This window comes from Aulonocara stuartgranti (genome assembly GCF_965226115.1).
Source record: "Aulonocara stuartgranti genome assembly, chromosome: 20".
NCBI classification, from domain to species: Eukaryota; Metazoa; Chordata; class Actinopteri; order Cichliformes; family Cichlidae; genus Aulonocara; species Aulonocara stuartgranti.
Genome location: NC_138956.1, coordinates 12,525,657 through 12,545,667, shown reverse-complemented (window position 1 = coordinate 12,545,667; position 20,011 = coordinate 12,525,657). Strand labels below are relative to the sequence as shown.

Here is a 20,011-nt window from a genome sequence, read left to right as displayed (position 1 = left end):
GGCTTACTTGGATAGATATTTATATTGCACTAGTCTACACTTACCCAGCGCTCAAATATTTACACTGTAAAACCAAAAGATCCACACACATACACGGAGCAGTTTCTATGCCCTTTTGGTGCATTTTGTCCAGCACACGCGCACTCATTGCCACTACATGGTGGTTCAGTAACTTGCCCTGATTAGTAGACCTAAGACACGGCTTTGGTTTTAATCAGCTGTGCTGTGATTTACCACCATATTTATACTTGAATGATCAGTTTTCCACAGATGAGGTTTTTTTCTTATAAAAAATAATTAAAAGTCTGTTAAGGCATTCTTGTGGTTCCTTGACTTTCCAAAATTAAAGCCTTCATCTGTCAGGCTCCTCACCTGTGAAATCAACCCTCAGTTTGACTTCAGGAAGCAGACATCCTCTCTACTTTTCTGCTCATACACTACTTATCCTTTTCTTTTCTCTTTCCTCTCAAACCCAACAGATCGTGGTAAAAGACGCCCGCCTCTCTGACCTTGATTGTGCTTGAGGTTTCTTCCTGTTAAAAGGGAGCTTTTAATTTCCACCGTCACCTACTGTTTTCTCACAGGTTATCATTTCCCCATTGATACTGTACGTCTTTACCCTACAGTATAAATTGCCTTAAGGTGTTGTTGTTGTGAGCTGGGGCTAAACAAATAAACCTGAATTAAATTAAATACTTTAAAGATTAGGTTTCAAAGTTTATTTTTTATCGGGCAGATCCCTCCTCAGATTAGGTCATCTACCCAACTACCAATCTTGAATTCCCAACTTTAAACATTCTTCTTCTCATTTCCCAGCTTCAGGCCAGCTTCTGTTTTATTTTCCCCACTGTGTCTCTTTTTCTTTTACTATCTTCATTTTTAGTATTTATGAAAGTTGCTATGAATTTATTTTTATTATTATTTTTTTATCCTTCATTTGTATTGTTTTCTTTTTTGATTGATTGATTGATTTTGATTTTACTGTTGTGCAGCATTTTGGTCAATGTCTGTTGTTTAAATGTGCTGTAGAAATAAACTAACTTGACTTGACTTTTTGATAAAGCTTACTGTTACTGTGGATCACGTGATCCACTAGCTGCTCACATTACAGTCCTCCATGAGGCTGATCCTGATCTTGGAAAAACTTCCTTCCAGGCTGATGATCCTGGAATAATGACCTTTTAACTGGAAGTGTCTTCCTGTTAAAAAGGAAGGCTTGCTCCACATAGTGCTTGCTCATAAGGGATTATTTGAATGTTGGGGTCTTCTCTCCAATATCATATCTCAATAAAACTGAATTTAATTGGAATTAGATTGACATGTATATGATTATTGAACTAGTGACAAAAGCACTAAAAGCACTATTTTAAAATTTTAATTTTAAAATAAAAATAAAAACATTAGCAAAATTACATAACAGCAACTAAACTTCAGTATAGGTCAGGCTTTTTCCAATAGCTCAGTGCATTCCTTTAATAGAGTTCTTTCTTTCTTTCTTTCTTTCTTTCTTTCTTTCTTTCTTTCTTTCTTTCTTTCTTTCTTTCTTTCTTTCTTTCTTTCTTTCTTTCTTTCTTTCCCTAGTGAGATGTTTAGATGGTCTGACAGCGGTCACTGTCAAACTGGTATGCATTGCTTGCTTGTCTGGTAACAGCTGTAAAAACAAATCAAGGCCACCAGTTCACCACATGTAGCAGCCTCACACTAGTAATAATGCAGGAGTAACAGCAGAGAGTCATCACCTATTGGAAGTGCTAATAACAGGAAATACTAACATGAGTCCAAACACGTGTCAGATGCTGTAGCCTTTCTTGGCAACCACAGAACTCAAGGTGATGTTTTCAGTGGATGGCGAGGTTTCACTCACAGAACTCGCAACATATGCGCAGCAGTTTGAAGTAATTAGGCCAAACTGCTACTTCACAAGTGATTTTGGCAAATGAATTCTGATTAAGATAAACTGTCAGACTCTAAAAGAAGGAGCGACCTAACAATAAAACCTAACACGTTTTATGGAATAGAAAATGAAGAAACATACCAGGATCCTGATGTTCTGAGGTCATAAAATGCTTTAAAAAAAGGATCAGTCATCTGTGGTATTGTGAGAAGCCTTTATTGCTAAAGACTTTTTCTCTCCTTAAACAGAATTGTTTCTCATTATTTTTGTTAAACCAAAGTGACTCTAATAAATCGTCCCTTTCCCTCTTTCTGGAAGGCAGAACATAAATATGTCTACATCTGAAAAAGTACAAACTGTACCTCTTGATAGTTCATGAGAAACAGAAACATGGGAGTCTGACTGGAGTGGCCCGTATTAAGCAAAAAGTCAGAGAAAAATATTGATAATGTAGAGATAGCTTAACAATAACAACAACCGTGCTATGTTTCTTTGGCCTGTGTTCCACCCTTTCATTTCCTTCCAGTGTTTGAATATCACCACACTGGAATGTTTTTGCACAAAATACACAAGAAGAACAATCCTGCCCACAAGAAAACCACCACCCTGTAGCTTTAACACTTCTTGTAATGAGGAGCTTTGAAATGGTTGCTGTTCTTCAGATACAGCAGGCATCAAAACCACATCAACATACTGAAGATTGTGGCCCACATAAAGGACCCCTTGAGCTCTCCTGCATTATCCAGGGCCCAGGGGAGAAAAAGCTTGACCTTGGCGCTTCTAAAACCAATACAATTGTTGTAGATTTCCATTTTTGAAGGAATGGATTACACCTTAAATCGGTGAGGTCATCTTTGCAAAAAAAGCCAAGAGTGCCTACATTTTCTGGGGGTGAAAAATGTAAAAATATACAGTCATCGAAAGAATTCTGCAGGTCTTTTGTAAGAGCATCAGTGATAGCTTGATTTGTAGCTATGACGAACATTGGCACAATCCCGAAGAACATTTGGATCAGGAATACAATAATCGTACTAGATCGGGAATCACGAAACACTTACAGGAACAAACTGCAGTTAAATGGGTTAAATGAATCAGGACACAACACACTATCTACAGGATCAGTACACAATTTCTCCAGCTGGACATAACCATAGCAAATTTCCCATCAACCTCCTGGTACTTGGACTGGTACTTATACGTTAGAAAGGACTATATCCAGTCCATTTACTAATACTAGTCCATTTACGATTTATCCTTTGCCTTTTGGACACACACTGTTTTATATTTATCTTGAACTATGTCTATCCAGCTAATATTATTATATTTCATTTAGTTATTTCATTTACATGACCATTTTAATTTGAACAGTATATTTAGTTTTATAGTCTCACAGTTCTTAAACCTGGCTCCTATTTTATCTTTCAGTGTGAACGGACGCTCTTTTCCAAAAATGAGACGAATCAAGTCAATTCCATCTGAATCGAGCTATTTACTGACAAGCTCCCTAAACGCCTACTTTTTCTCAAACTGCCTTTTTCTTTAAATCAGTTGTGACGTCCTATAGTTTCCACAATGCCAGTTTGACAGCATTCAAAGAGTGGTCATTTCCATCATGAAGTTACATGTGCAACATGTGTAGGCAGGAGAAGCAGTGGTGATGTTATCAGCAGAAGATACAAGAAGACTTCCAATTAGGGGGGAACTACGAGAGACACAGCATGTCTCATAACATCACTGCATTCCGGTCTTTTGAGGTAACTGTTTCTGAGAAATAGTGTTTCTGTAGTGTGGTCAGTATGTCCTGTATAGCACTGTTTTCCCTGTTTTACTGTGTTTGCTAAAATCCCCTATTGTAGAGTAAGAGTTTAGATCTTCCCCAGTCCTTACTGAATAGATTTAATTCATTATTAAATCTAGTTCTTCATGATCAGTGATATTGTAGCAAAATATATTCAATTCAGTTCAGTTTTATTTATATACAGGGAGTGCAGAATTATTAGGCAAATGAGTATTTTGTCCACATCATCCTCTTCATGCATGTTGTCTTACTCCAAGCTGTATAGGCTCGAAAGCCTACTACCAATTAAGCATATTAGGTGATGTGCATCTCTGTAATGAGAAGGGGTGTGGTCTAATGACATCAACACCCTATATCAGGTGTGCATAATTATTAGGCAACGTCCTTTCCTTTGGCAAAATGGGTCAAAAGAAGGACTTGACAGGCTCAGGAAAGTCAAAAATAGTGAGATATCTTGCAGAGGGATGCAGCAGTCTCAAAATTGCAAAGCTTCTGAAGCGTGATCATCGAACAATCAAGCGTTTCATTCAAAATAGTCAACAGGGTCGCAAGAAGCATGTGGAAAAACCAAGGCGCAAAATAACTGCCCATGAACTGAGAAAATTCAAGCGTGCAGCTGCCAAGATGCCACTTGCCACCAGTTTGGCCATATTTCAGAGCTGCAACATCACTGGAGTGCCCAAAAGCACAAGGTGTGCAATACTCAGAGACATGGCCAAGGTAAGAAAGGCTGAAAGACGACCACCACTGAACAAGACACAAGCTGAAACGTCAAGACGGGGCCAAGAAATATCTCAAGACTGGTTTTTCTAAGGTTTTATGGACTGATGAAATGAGAGTGAGTCTTGATGGGCCAGATGGATGGGCCCGTGGCTGGATTGGTAAAGGGCAGAGAGCTCCAGTCCGACTCAGACGCCAGCAAGGTGGAGGTGGAGTACTGGTTTGGGCTGGTATCATCAAAGATGAGCTTGTGGGGCCTTTTCGGGTTGAGGATGGAGTCAAGCTCAACTCCCAGTCCTACTGCCAGTTTCTGGAAGACACCTTCTTCAAGCAGTGGTACAGGAAGAAGTCTGCATCCTTCAAGAAAAACATGATTTTCATGCAGGACAATGCTCCATCACACGCGTCCAAGTACTCCACAGCGTGGCTGGCAAGAAAGGGTATAAAAGAAGAAAAACTAATGACATGGCCTCCTTGTTCACCTGATCTGGACCCCATTGAGAACCTGTGGTCCATCATCAAATGTGAGATTTACAAGGAGGGAAAACAGTACACCTCTCTGAACAGTGTCTGGGAGGCTGTGGTTGCTGCTGCACGCAATGTTGATGGTGAACAGATCAAAACACTGACAGAATCCATGGATGGCAGGCTTTTGAGTGTCCTTGCAAAGAAAGGTGGCTATATTGGTCGCTGATTTGTTTTTGTTTTGTTTTTGAATGTCAGAAATGTATATTTGTGAATGTGGAGATGTTATATTGGTTTCACTGGTAAAAATAAATAATTGAAATGGGTATATATTTGTTTTTTGTTGAGTTGCCTAATAATTATGCACAGTAATAGTCACCTGCACACACAGATATCCCCCTAAAATAGCTAAAACTAAAAACAAACTACAAACTACTTCCAAAAACATTCAGCTTTGATATTAATTCGTTTTTTGGGTTCATTGAGAACATGGTTGTTGTTCAATAATAAAATTATTCCTCAAAAATACAACTTGCCTAATAATTCTGCACTCCCTGTACCTACAGCATGTTCTAATCGCTCTAATAGGATATTATGGTCAACAGTATCGAATGCTGCACTAAGGTCTAGCAGGACAAGCACAGAGATGAGTCCACTGTCAGAGGCCATAAGAAGATCATTTGTAACCTTCACTAAAGCTGTTTCTGTGCTGTGATGAACTCTGAAACCTGACTGAAACTCTTCAAATAAACCATTCCTCTGCAGATGATCTGTTAGCTGTTTGACAATTACTCTTTCAAGGATAAGTGCTGTTCACTAAAGGAAAAATATTGTTTCATTTTTTTCACAAAAAAATGTGAGCAGTTTAACACTTTGTTTAGACAACATCAGCTATTCTTTGACCATTGAGCCAAACAGTCAAACAGTTGTGGCTTTAGATATCCCCCTAAAATAGCTAAAACTAAAAACAAACTAAAAACTACTTCCACAAACATTCAGCTTTGATATTAATGAGTTTTTTGGGTTCATTGAGAACATGGTTGTTGTTCAATAATAAAATTATTCCTCAAAAATACAACTTGCCTAATAATTCTGCACTCCCTGTAGTGCCAAAACACAACGCCAGTCACCTCTACCCACATAGCAAGCAGGTCTGGCCTGGATCTGGTATCAAGCCGGCACTGCTGGTTGACTTCTGGCATGATAAGACGTATGTCATCCAGATATGGGCCAGGTTTGGCAATGATGCTACTGTTTATGCGATGGCATGCCACATCTGGCCCGATTGTGGTTTGGTGTATGTGGCCCAGGCCCATAGAAAATAGGTCTTCCTTGGATCCGGCATCAAGCTGGCACTTCTGACTGACTGGTGTCATGGCAGGGTGTATGTCAACCAGATGTGGGCCAGGTCTGGCAATGATGGCACTATTTATCTTCCTATTTTCCTATTTTAGTCAGAAGACCTAAATGCCATGTTGCAATACTATACTGCTATGGTAGCCAACGTTTCAAATGCAGATTTGACAAGTTTGTGAGTGTACACTATATCCCAAACCTAGTGACGGTTTACTCTCTGCACCAGTGGGTGGCTGTAGCTCAGGAGGTAGAGCAGGCCACCTACTGATCGGAAGGTTAGTGGTTTGATCCCTGGCTCCTCTAGTCTGCAAGTCTGTGTATGAATATAGTTAGAAAGCACTCAGTCTAGAGAAAGTGGGAGAATGTGGAATGTTGTATAGAGTACTTTGAGTAATCTGGGAGAGTAGAAGAGCGCTATATATGAATCAGTCCATTCACTGTCTGAACAGTTTTGTCATGTTACTTTTGCACTATTATGTTCCAGCACATGTTGTTATTACATGGCTTGATTAAGGTACACATTAGGCTGACATCTGGGCCAGCACAGGGCCAGCAGTGTGTTTGCAACTGGCCCTTGGCTGCACACAACTTACACATGGCCCACATACCGCAAAGAATGACGGCCCTTTGGTGGCCCAAATCAGGTTTACCAGAGGTAATCCACACATGGGCCAGCAAAGGACCACCAGTGTGTCTGCAACTGGTCTTGTGCTGGCCCATGTGTGGGCCACCTCTGGCAAACCAGATCTGCGCCACCAAAGGGCTGTTATTCTTTGCGGTATGTGGGCCATGTATAAGAACATTGTGTGGGCCAGATCGGGGCCATACCAATTTTGCTATGTGGGTAGGTGATGTACAAGTCATACAGTCTCAAATAATATGTAATAGAGACATGACTGGTATTATCACTTGAACTAACAAACATGTTATCCAGTGGCTGTAGATAGCAACTACAACTTTTTAGCCAGGGTTTAAAAAAAAAAAAAAATCCAATTAATTTATATAAATCATTTCACAGTGAGGAAGGTCGTTAACAAAAGACATAGCTTTTAAATGTCTGACAAGACTCGGCTCCCCAGCAAATTCAGTCTGTTTAAAGAACTCCAAACTTTCATCACTGGATCTGCAGGTAACTCTTGTTAAAGTTCAAGTGTTTGAAACCAGGAGAAGACTGCATTTGTGTGTTTGTGCATTGATTATTATAACACTCTTCTTTCTGGGTTACCAAAAAAAGGTTTTAGAGGTTTACAGATTTACAGATGGTACAAAACGCAGCTGCTTGGATTTTAGCCAAAAATTGTGAAATTTGAGCACATTACCCCAGTACTGAAATGTCTTCACTGGTTGCCTTGTCAGGTTCGAGCAGATTTTAAGTTCCTGTTGCTCACCTACAAGGCTTTAACCATGTCACGCATAGTGGCCACTACAGTGGACAGCTATCGTTGTGGACAGCTGTTTTCTTGTATTTGTGTCAGTGTTGATATACTTGCACATAAACCACTACACTGGACACTGATGTGTCAAATTCACAAGTCAAAACGTATGTTGTGCACCTAAGTGGACATGTAACCAACTCTTTGAAAAGTACATATTTTAAAAAATGAAGTTCAAAAATATTTTTTCATGCCTAAAGATGAATAAAAGTACTTAATAAAAAAAATCCTGATTGAGGTTGTCATAATTCATGCATGAAAGGGTTAAAGCTAAGTTAAAGACCTACTTGGTCACCTGATCCTATGCGTCTTAATTTTATGCCTATTAGTTTTTAAATTGTTATCAGTTTTTAAATTGTAATGTTTTTTGTATTGCTTTTATTCACTTATCTTTTTTTAAATATTAAAATAGCTGTTCAGCACTTTGTTTAAAAGCGCTTTATAAATAAAGTTATCATTTTTATTATTAATGTAACCTCCATCAGGAGCCTATGTCACATCTGCTGATATTTTTGATTAATAAATGAATGAAAGTGCACATTTTTCCTTGCTTGAAGGTAGAACAAATTTCCCTGCCGTGGGATCAATAAAGTCTTATCTTATCTTATCTTAGACTATCAATTTTGATAAAATGTTTGCTTCTTGCTCAGAAAAGCAAAAAAAAAAAATTGGTTAAAAAGAAATTCCTATAATTTTCATGGGACATACTTGTTTTTTTTGCATGACTATATGGTCTGTACTACAGCTCACCAGCCGGAACTAATAAGAAATCCAAATGTTTTTGTTTTTGCTGTCCCAGAATTAGCTTTATTGGTTCTTTTACTCAGTAAAATGGACTGCAGCTGTGGGGCGATCGTGGCTCAAGAGTTGGGAGTTCGCCTTGTAATTGGAAGGTTGCCGGTTCGAGCCCCGGCTTGGACAGTCTTGGTCGTTGTGTCCTTGGGCAAGACACTTCACCCGTTGCCTACTGGTGGTGGTCAGAGGGCCCGGTGGCGCCAGTGTCCGGCAGCCTCGCCTCTGTCAGTGCGCCCCAGGGTGGCTGTGGCTACAATGTAGCTTGCCATCACCAGTGTGTGAATGTGTGTGTGAATGGGTGGATGACAGGTTGTGTAAAGCGCTTTGGGGTCCTTAGGGACTAGAAAAGCGCTATACAAATACAGGCCATTTACCATTTGCAGATGCTGCAAACGACTTTTTTTTTCCTCCACTGACCCTAGTGGTCATTATTGCATAATTGCACAATGGCTAATTTTGTATAAACTAAAATAGAATATTATTGTTAGCACATGTGTTATCAATTGCAGTATTGCATTTTTGCAGGGTTAAAGGAATTTCAACTGTAGGGGAAAAAAGCATTTTTGCCTTAAAAGCAGTAACTCGAGAAAGTTATTTTGGGAAGAATGCAGTTAGTTTGAGAAAATCCAGACCCCATGGGTATATATAAAAGAACAAAAGCTCAGACTGAAAGCTTAAATTAATTATGAAAACCCAATTTAAAAACTAACAGGCCTAAGAGCAAATAGCTGGCTGGAATTCTCACGCTGCTGTCAGCAACATAACAGAAAAAAGGACTGTGTAATTAAAAACTCTTCTTTGTTAGATAACTAAAACAAATGCCACTCAAAGCAACAATGAATGCACTCCACTGGATAAGAGAGAGTTTATCAGTGATAAGATAAAATACCACAAACACCATGGAGAACCAGAGGGAAGAAAAAGAAAAACTGGCCTTGATATTTATTTACAAGCCATATTTCAACTGTAGCTGAAAACTGTTCTGCACATCAAAGCTCTAATAAGCTCTACAGCTTGTTTATGTATCAATAAGTACTTAGAGTTAAATTTAAGTGCCAATATTGTTTAAATGTTTAAAAAACTATCATTGACCTAAACTTCCATTAACAAAAGTCTTTCAGACTACTGAGTGACTGTCTGAAAAGCATACTTAAAAGTGTAAACACTCCTCATTTTGTAAATACTTGAGCTTATATATTCATAAAGTGCTGTTGATGTTAACATTTCATTCTTACTTTTTGCAGGATGGAAGGACTTTAAGTTGCACGTACTGTAGAAGTTAGATATGGTAGAATCCAACCATAAAGGTCAACCTTCAGGGTCATAACCCAGATAACCCTGGAGGTGACGTAAGATAATAGGCGGGGGTGGTGGTGGTGGTGGTGGCTTTGGTTTGAATACCTCTCTTTTTTGAGTTCATTTAACTCACCAATGCGCAAGCAAAAGTGAATTTAATCTGCAGGGCACTTTATTTTCCCATGGGGTCCCATGAAAAACTGGGACTGCTGTGGAGGGCCCATTAATCATTCCCAAACACTAAAGCTACTGTGTCTACATTTTCAGGCACCTTATATGACTCTTCCATGTTTGACAGTTAGGGGTATGAATTTAATTTTCTGAAGGGGCCATATGACTGGGCCTGTTGTGGAGGGCCACACCAAGAGACTCCAAAGTGCACACAGAATACTTTTAATTTAATAACATTTCATAAAAGTACTGTTTAAACTCAAACCTTGAGGCAGAAAAGTAACTAGTAACTGTATCTCTTAGGGTTGAATTGTTAAATAAAGTGCTCATATACAGTAAATTTAGATTTGAATGAATTTACTTTGTTTCTAATAATGCTTACAGAGTCAAACAGGTATTTGTGGCTCATCCAGCTATATGTTTTTTTTGTTTTTTGTTTTTTGTTTTTGCCTGTCCCATTTAGTTCTTTTGCCATCAGAATTGTTGTCTAAAGGCGAAGAAAGATGCCCAACGGATTTACTTTACCAAATTGACCATCCCAGCCTTGCCGTAATGGTCTATTTGATTCACCTTTTATTGTTTATTTTATTTATTTTTTATTTTCACTTGCTAGATACGGGACAGACTTGAATGAGGAAAAGAAAAGGGAGAAAGGAAGAGGGGGGGAAAACAGCGGAGAAGAGGGACGGGGATAAAGGGCAAAAAAAACAAAAACCAACTAAATAAGCAGACAAAAAAAATACATATATCAATCACCTGGATCACCTGTTGAGAAAGAAAAAAGAAAACAAGCAGAAGAAAACGAGAGTAATACAATAAACAACATCACGATGATATATGGGAATATAACAGTAAATACTAAATATTAAACATTATTGTGCAGCACGTAAGATCGACAGCGCACAGTGTGCTTTGAGGTAGGAGCCAAAAAGGGTGTAGTTTGTGTGTGTGAGCACCCGTGTGTACACCTGTGAGCATGGACGCGCTTGTTTTTAAAAGTAATGATCTGCTAGAGGGTGTGGGGGGGCCACTGCCCCGTCCTCCAGGGCATGAAGCAGGTATGGAGGAGATCAAAACTCCAGACATCCAGAGGCCCCTAGAACACAAGAGACCAAGGAAGACCAACAGAGGGGCAGCCGCGCCACTGTCCCAGAAAGAGCTGAGGAGAGTCCCAGATGAGGGGTCACTCAGCAGCCACGGAGCAGAAGCCAGGGGGGTTGCAGTGACGTGCCCGTGAGCTCCGCCGGCAGCCAGCTGTGCCAGAGTGACCGAGCCCCAGGCCGAGAGGCCGAGGGCACCCCACCCCCGAAGTGGCCCGAGCAAGCCCCAGGCTCCAGGCCCCAATAAGCAGCCACCAAGGAGTGAGCCGGTGTGTACCTGGACGCCCATCCCCGCCCATCCAGCTATATGTTTTATTCAGCTCAGCTTCTCATGTTTTCTTATCTGCTTGATGTTTCTTAAATATCCAACATTTAAAGTGAGTTTTTTCCAGTTCCTTTCAGTAAGTTGCTCTCGAACACTATCTAGTAGGTCAAACTGTCACAGCTTCTCTCCCATGCAGGTCTACTGTGGCTGAGGAAGTGTCCCTCAGTGCATCTGTTCACACATTATTTTTATTTATTTGTATTTCACTGGGGGTGGGGTGGGCATCACAGAGCGGCAACACAAACCATAGTAATATGTGAGGGAAGGGAGACAGGAAGAATGGATCCTCTGTCATCCTGCACCAGCTTCCTGCCTGCTCTCCCCTTGCCACTTCTAAAGAGCCCAACAGGTTAAAAATAAGCCATTGTAATGTGTACACAAAGGGATATGGAAAGGACTTTTATAGCGGGGGGACACAGATAACATTCTCAAAGCTTCTTAATATAAAAACACTCAGTTCGGTAGGGAGAGGTGAGGAAGTTCATTTGCAGAATTATAAACTGAACAATGTTGCATCTATTCTGTCACCCTTTGTAGTTCAGTTTGTGGGTGTCGAGTACAAAGTAAAATGGGAGGGCAAGTTCGCTGTAAGTCACAACTTTGTTTAACATGCTAATATGTAAACATGCAATAAATCTACACAGTATGAAAGGTCTGCACCTTAGAACAACACGCAGCAACACTACACATGAGTAGTGAGCGAGAGGAGGGAGGTTTGGGGTCTTCACACACCCCTGTTCTCTGCTGGCCATCGGGGCGGGGGGGCTGGGAGGAGGTGTGGCCGTCCGATTGGGATCTGGGATGCGGGGCCTCCCTGCTGCTGCGGGCGCTCAGATACAGTGGGGCAAAAAAGTATTTAGTCAGCCACCGATTGTGCAAGTTCCCCCACTTAAAATGATGACAGAGGTCAGTAATTTGCACCAGAGGTACACTTCAACTGTGAGAGACAGAATGTGAAAAAAAAATCCATGAATTCACATGGTAGGATTTGTAAAGAATTTATTTGTAAATCAGGGTGGAAAATAAGTATTTGGTCACCTCAAACAAGGAAAATCTCTGGCTCTCACAGACCTGTAACGTCTTCTGTAAGAAGCTTTTCTGTCCCCCACTCGTTACCTGTATGAATGGCACCTGTTTGAACTCATCATCTGTATAAAAGACACCTGTCCACAGCCTCAAACAGTCAGACTCCAAACTCCGCCATGGCCAAGACCAAAGAGCTTTCGAAGGACACCAGGAAAAGTATTGTAGACCTGCACCAGACTGGGAAGAGTGAATCTACAATAGGCAAGCAGCTTGGTGTGAAAAAAATCAACTGTGGGAGCAATCAACAGAAAATGGAAGACATACAAGACCACTGATAATCTCCCTCGATCTGGGGCTCCACGCAAGATCTCATCCCGTGGGGTCAAAATGATCATGAGAACGGTGAGCAAAGATCCCAGAACCACACGAGGGGACCTGGTGAATGACCTGCAGAGAGCTGGGACCAAAGTAACAAAGGTCACCATCAGTAACACACTACAACGGCAGGGAATCAAATCCCGCAGTGCCAGACGTGTTCCGCTGCTGAAGCCAGTGCATGTCCAGGCCCGTCTGAAGTTTGCCAGAGAGCACATGGATGATACAGCAGAGGATTGGGAGAATGTCATGTGGTCAGATGAAACCAAAGTAGAACTTTTTGGTATAAACTCAACTCGTCGTGTTTGGAGGAAGAAGAATACTGAGTTGCATCCCAAGAACACCATACCTACTGTGAAGCATGGGGGTGGAAACATCATGCTATGGGGCTGTTTTTCTGCCAAGGGGACAGGACGACTGATCCGTGTTAAGGACAGAATGAATGGGGCCATGTATCATGAGATTTTGAGCCAAAACCTCCTTCCATCAGTGAGAACTTTGAAGATGAAACGAGGCTGGGTCTTCCAACATGACAATGATCCAAAACACACCGCCCGGGCAACAAAGGAGTGGCTCCGTAAGAAGCATTTGAAAGTCCTGGAGTGGCCTAGCCAGTCTCCAGACCTCAACCCCATAGAAAATCTGTGGCGGGAGTTGAAAGTCCGTGTTGCTCGGCGACAGCCCCAAAACATCACTGCTCTCGAGAAGATCTGCATGGAGGAATGGGCCAAAATACCAGCTACTGTGTGTGCAAACCTGGTAAAGACCTATAGTAAACGTTTGACCTCTGTTATTGCCAACAAAGGTTATGTTACAAAGTATTGAGTTGTATTTTTGTTATTGACCAAATACTTATTTTCCACCCTGATTTACGAATAAATTCTTTACAAATCCTACCATGTGGATTCATGGATTTTTTTTTTCACATTCTGTCTCTCACAGTTGAAGTGTACCTCTGGTGCAAATTACTGACCTCTGTCATCATTTTAGGTGGGGGAACTTGCACAATCGGTGGCTGACTAAATACTTTTTTGCCCCACTGTATGTACCAGCTCACTCCCAGTGACTACTTGGCGGGGCCTGGTGCCTGTTGCTCGGTCAGGTCGGGTCTTACACTCCACCTCTCTGGGAACTCTCAGGCCCTCCAAAGGCCTATCTCCCCTCACCACACTCACACACACAACTGATGCCTTCAGGGGTCGGTGCGTTGGTGGTTCTTGGTGTCCGGGGCTGGGTGCTGAGATATGTACCAGCTCACTCCCGGTGACTACTTGGCGGGGCCTGGTGCCTGTTGCTCGGTCAGGCCTCTTCCGGGGCAAAGGGGGCCCTCGGGCCTCTGGGCCTGCGGCTCGGTTCACTCTGGCACAGCTGGCTGCCGGCAGAGCCGGCGGGCATGCCACTGCAGCCCCCTCTGGCTTCTGCTCTGTGGCTACTGGGTGACCCCTCATCTGGGGCTCTCCTCAGCTCTTCCCAGGAGGGTGGCACGGATGCCCCTCTCGCACTCTGGGGCCTCTGGATGTCTGGAGCTTGGATCTCTTCCATGCCTGCTTCATGCCCTGGGGGACGGGGCTATGGCTCTCTACATCCTCTAGCAGACCATTACATGGGGAAACCTTTTGAATACAAGCACGCTGATCCACACAGGTGTGCACACGGGTGTTCACTGTTCATAGACATAAACTACACCTCTATTGGCTGCTATTTCCAAGCACATTATGCGTTGTCGGTCCTGCTTGCTACACAACAACATTCAATATTTAGTATTTACTGCTGTTTACACTTAGCTAGATTAACGTGATGGTGTTCTGTTTAGTATGTTGCTCTGTTTTTTTTTGCTTGTTTTCTCTTCTTTTTCTCTCAACAGGTGATGTGCCCTTTCTCACTGTCCCTCTTCCCTTCTGTTTTTCTTTTCCTTCATCTTTCTTTCTCCCTTTCCTATCCCTCAGTCATGTCTGTCCCATCTGTTACAAGTGAAAATAAAATAAAATAAATAATAACAACAACAAAGGTTGATCAAATGGAGCAATACAGCAAGGCCGTGATGATCCATTGGGTATCCTTGTTGGTCTTCAGACAACAATTCTGACGGCTAAAGAACCAAATGGGACAGGCAAAAAAAAAGAAGAAAAAAATGAACAGTATGAAAGGTCAAACAAGGCCTCCTTTGTTGCTCATAACTTACATCACTAGAAAAATAAGCTATGTCGTAATTTCAAACAAGGAGGTACTAATTGAAAAAACAGACTATATGCAGCACAGAGCAGCTCAGCTAGTCCTGAACAGCAGCCCCGAGGTCATTTTTCTCACAAGTAGGCAGACGTTTACAGTAATTTGGAGTGTGTTTGGAGATATCAATACCATTACAGATTCATTTGTTTGCCTTAAGTAATATAACACACGTCACATAATTTTTATTATTATTTTTTAATAAACGGGAGGATGAGAAAGTCTATTTACCACATCTGCACTCATAGTTCAGTACTGTTCACAAACCCAGAAATAATTTCCATGAGCTGGCTTTACTAAACCTAATCATGCTGTGCAGTCACACAACAGAGGTTATCAACTTGCCAGTCACTTGTGGCCAGGAGCTTGTAAACATGGAGTGAGAGTGCACACTTCTTGTTCTATTTCTCACAAAGAGGAAAAAACTATAAACCTAAACAAATATGAGGAATAAGCGACAAAGCTGGTGAAGCCAAAGCCAGGAAGAAAAGCTGGCTCTGGCCAGACTGTGCCAAGTTGTGAAGTTGAAAGCCTTATCAATAACACTTCCCCTGCATTAACAAAAAGGTAGATCCCTCTGTAGTTACAATTCTGTGTTCCACTAAATTAATGTCTTTCTTAGATGTGTGCATGTAGCATGGATTACACTTGTCCTTAATATTGCAACCATGTTGGTGTTGAATGGTGAGTAGTTAAACAACTAACAATAAAAACCTGTACAACCTTATAGTGACAACCTGCACAAGTCTTTAGGGTTTTAATTAAGATTATATCTAAAAACATCTCATTAAGCTGCCTGTCAGCAAAAGATATGATTTTGCTGGTCTCTGAGTAAGCCACCTCTTAACGCTTAGCTTTGAAGAGAGTTGAATATCTCACTAGTTCTAACTAAACTGAATTGAAAATATTCTGAAAATAACTGCTTCATAAAAACCATTCATATTAAACCCGAGGTTACCTCGCTAGCACCCCACATCTTGCTTCTAATTTCAGAAATGTTTCCAAAAGCACATCCTATAAAATGTTTTTCACTTGATTTGTAAGTCTGGCAAAAGTGGAAATATCTAGTGTATCTAGTATAGTGTCAATTCCATTGCATCCCCCCATATAACACTGCTTTTACATTCAGGTATTTAGCTTGCTAAGCAGATGGTTCCTTATTTTGTCTGTTGTTTGATGCAGCTAGTGAGAGCCACGAGACTCAACCATATGATAAATGTGTTTTGAAAAGCATCTACAAGCATCATGGCGGTTCAGAGTTAGGAGATCATTCTCAGTCTGTTTGTCACTATGTTTGAATCATTTCACATCATATTTGTATCTGATTCCATTTAATACTGATATTACGTAACAATGCTAACCCTGGATCCAGGCCGATCTGAGGACTCGTGTTTCTGTTTTCCCTTCTATGCAAAGAGATTTTCATTGATATGCTACTGAGTCATATCTGCATGTTATGATCTGTTTAGAAATGCTGACTCATTGCTATAGTTGTTTGTACACTGAAAAAAAATATTTATGCCCCAAATACTGACTTTAAATAATCTGATTACATTTCAGTTTCCCATGTTACATTAGTACAGTGTAAAATGTTGAATTTGATCAAATCTGGTCAAATGAAATTGACTTGATTGGTATTCAGTTTATACCAAGCGTATTTTCCTTAATGATTAGTTATTTGAATAAATGAACCTATAATTTTATATAATTAGTGCTTTACAGATTTTTGTGAGTGTATCTCTGTCCAGCTGCATCCAGAGGCATTTTGGTGCGCACTGGCTGATAACTCCCTTCAGAAATCAAAAGTGAACTGAAAAATTTCAGAGGTCTTTGCATTTCTGCATTTGTCTGGTGTAATTAAAAAAACAAAAAACAAGTTGAAAATGTGGAGCTACAAGGAAGACCCCTTGTGAATGCAGGAACAAAGTGAAGGTAGCTTCTTTCTTCTTTTGTCTGGCAATATCTACTCACACATCTTATAAGCAGCTGTTTGGAAATAGAAGACATATTTCCAATAGTAAACAAGTGAGAGTCACTTATAAAACCTGCCCACTAACCTGTTGCAGAACAACAAAAGCCAGCAACTAGTCAACACACAAGAGCCTGTTATGCAATAACCACAAGGAGCTTTAATTACAGGTCAAACAGGGTACTTGAACCTACCGGCAGGGGGTGATGGAAAGGATGCACAGCGCTTTCATAAAACAAATGCTTTCTACTTAGAGTGACCTCAAAGAAATATGATCTCCACATTGTAAAGTGATCCAGACAAAACGTATTGTTTGATTTAATACACTTTACAGTTGAGGCTCTGTGTTTGTTTGATGCTATGAACAACGGCAAGGTGTGCAGAAAGTGGTCTCTTAACATTATCTGATTCTGTAAATCACTTATGAGAGTCAGCCCACCAATAGCACCAGGATTTACAGCCACCATGTTGTCCATGTATGACTTATTGGGAGCTTGGTTATGTTCCCATAGCTGGACCCAAAAATAGCTCCTGCAGCTTGGAGCTATGCCATGCGGTTCCTTTTTTGTTTCTTATTTATACTTTTTTGTCCCTGGGACCATAAAAGAAGCACAAGCAGCACGGACCAGTGAATAGAGGAAGTCTGACATCTTCTTAACTGCTCTATCCAACCAAACACAAGCGCTCCCACCTAACAGATTACTGCCAACACCCGTGGCTAATGATGACACAGAGGGAAGTTAAAACTAATAAAATGGTAAATATGCCAGGTTTAGCCATCCTTCCCATCTATCAGCCAGCGTGGGAGCAAGCACACCCTGACACAGTTCCCAGATATGGTCAGCCTGACACCATGTTCACTACCAAAGCATCTACTATGATTCTCCCCCCCCCCCCCCCCCCCCCCCCCATTTCCCATATATCACACTAAAGTTCTTCTTTAGTTTCCCCTTGAGAATAAACAGACTCAGTCTTGTTCTTTCTTTCCTCCACTTATTCAACTTCCTAGGAAAAAGAAAATCTAATATAGCCATGTAAAAAATGGAATAATTCAAATGTGACATCAACAAGGTGGTTCCTGTTGTAGAAATAACCTTTAAAATGACCTTTATCTCTAAAGTTTTATAGATAACACAATCTAAAAAAAAATAAAAAATCCTATCTATGACTGAATGACAGGTCATCTTAGGCTACCTAACAACAAACCCTGCAACTCACCACCTATTATTAACATACAGCATGCAACCCAAACTGTCAGTTATCTACCACTGAGCCTAAAATAAGCTCATATTTTTATTTTTATTTTCTTGTTTTGTTTTATGTAGCAGTGGGGGGGGGGTCGGGGTCGGGCAGGGGGGTTTGTTGGCCTGTTTGTGTTATGAAAACTGAAAAGCCAGTTGGGGGTTGGGACCAAAGTAGCAGCTCAAACACCTATTAATACACTGATAGCTGCCTGGCAAGAGCAGGCTGTTCCACTCAGACACACACTAGAGTGCAAGGGTGCAAAGTTTCCCACAGGCACATGCAAAGTCCAGGAAACATCTTAGAGCATTCACACGAAATCAAGCAATGAGGTGGTCTGAAAGCTGAGAATGCACAGGTATGATGACTACACCTTGGCAACACTAGGTCGAGAGCACAGTGTTGAAGAAACTTAATTAGAATGGCAAATATAAGAAACAAATGCACAAAGCAAAACAGGAAACTGTTGTTGACATAAAAGTTTCTTGTAAAGTTTTGATAGAAATGTAATAAAACAAGTGAGAGTCACTTATACAGAGCATGTAATTCTCTATCGCTCTTTTTTCTTAAACACACACACATTCAAAGCAGGTCCTACCAGTCTGCAGAGGTTTTCTAGTGATTGCTAATGTGCATGTAGAAGGAAATGAAAATCACCCGGGAGAAATGCAAATGCTAAGAGAAATAACAAAGCACTTGTCAGTCTGATGCGAACAACTTCGAGCAAGCTTGTGTGCACCTCTGTGTTTCCTATATTATTTTACTCTCTGTGCTGTTAAGTCAGACTGAATGTCAAAAGGAGCACTTGGGGATGCCTTCCTTAATTTGCGTTCTGTAATTAGTTTATCAACCGGCATTACTCAAGGATGTGAAGATTTTACAACAGCAATGTCAATTTCAGCAGAAATCCCTTCCCCACATTGCTTACTGCTTTAAAAAACTGTTCTATTAGAAGCCATCTAGCGTTTGATTGAATCTCAGAGTGCTCCTAATGACAGGAAACACTATCACCTCCCACTAAAGCACTGCTATATTGTCCATCTTTACTGTCAGATGTCATTTACTTTTCATGCTATGTTGACTCACTGCAGACTCCCTGATGTTGACCATCTGCCATCTGTGCTTCGCAGTAGTGAAGATAATCATGGCATACACTATTTTATCCCTCTGTATTCTATTCATATATTACTTAGAACTGCAACAGCAGTAGCAGCCAAGGAGTCAGCTCAGGGTGTGACCTTCCCTCAACTTGCATGAACCCTATATACAAAACCCCATAAGGGAAAAAAAATGTTAGAATCTTTTAATATTGCATAAAATGCTTTCAGTGAGTGTCAGCTACAAAAACCTTATTGTTCTCTATCATAATAAACATACTCGTAAATAGTTCTATTATTTTTTGTGAAAAAATACAACGTGCATGATTATTACTACGTGTTACAGACACCTTGTATCGGATTTACATGCCTACATCGTGGATTTTCCACAGTCATGGAGTAACTTTTCTTATGCATTGCATTGGTGCAGTTTTTCTTTTTCATAAGACACAACACGTTTGCATCTTGCGCTGTGTGGCCACAATTCAAGTGAAGGCTCATAAACATTGTAATAAGTCGTGCCCTGGACTGTTCCTAATGCCTGATGTTGAGATTTGTGGCTTACCTTTTCTTTGAGTTAGCTGTCAAACTGTCTTCTCCTCCAAATATCCCCATGCTTGCATGATCCGAACAGAGAACTGTCTCATGCTGTCTCTGTATCAACAGTGACCAAACCCGACCACCCCGCTATAGGAGTCAAGACAAACATCATAGCGAATACTA

General features: G+C 40.8%; 1 protein-coding gene across 1 annotated transcript in view; it reads right to left on the bottom strand.

The window, feature by feature from the left end:
• The window catches only part of calcrl2 (calcitonin receptor-like 2), a 43,220-nt gene extending 23,218 nt beyond the window's left edge, over nt 1-20,002 (bottom strand). Inside the window, exon 1 of the mRNA XM_082519950.1 lies at nt 19,854-20,002. Coding sequence (XP_082376076.1) covers nt 19,854-19,903 — 50 coding nt within the window. The 5' untranslated portion in view covers nt 19,904-20,002. The remainder of the gene's footprint in view (nt 1-19,853) is intronic.
• Between the last annotated feature and the right edge of the window lie 9 nt (nt 20,003-20,011).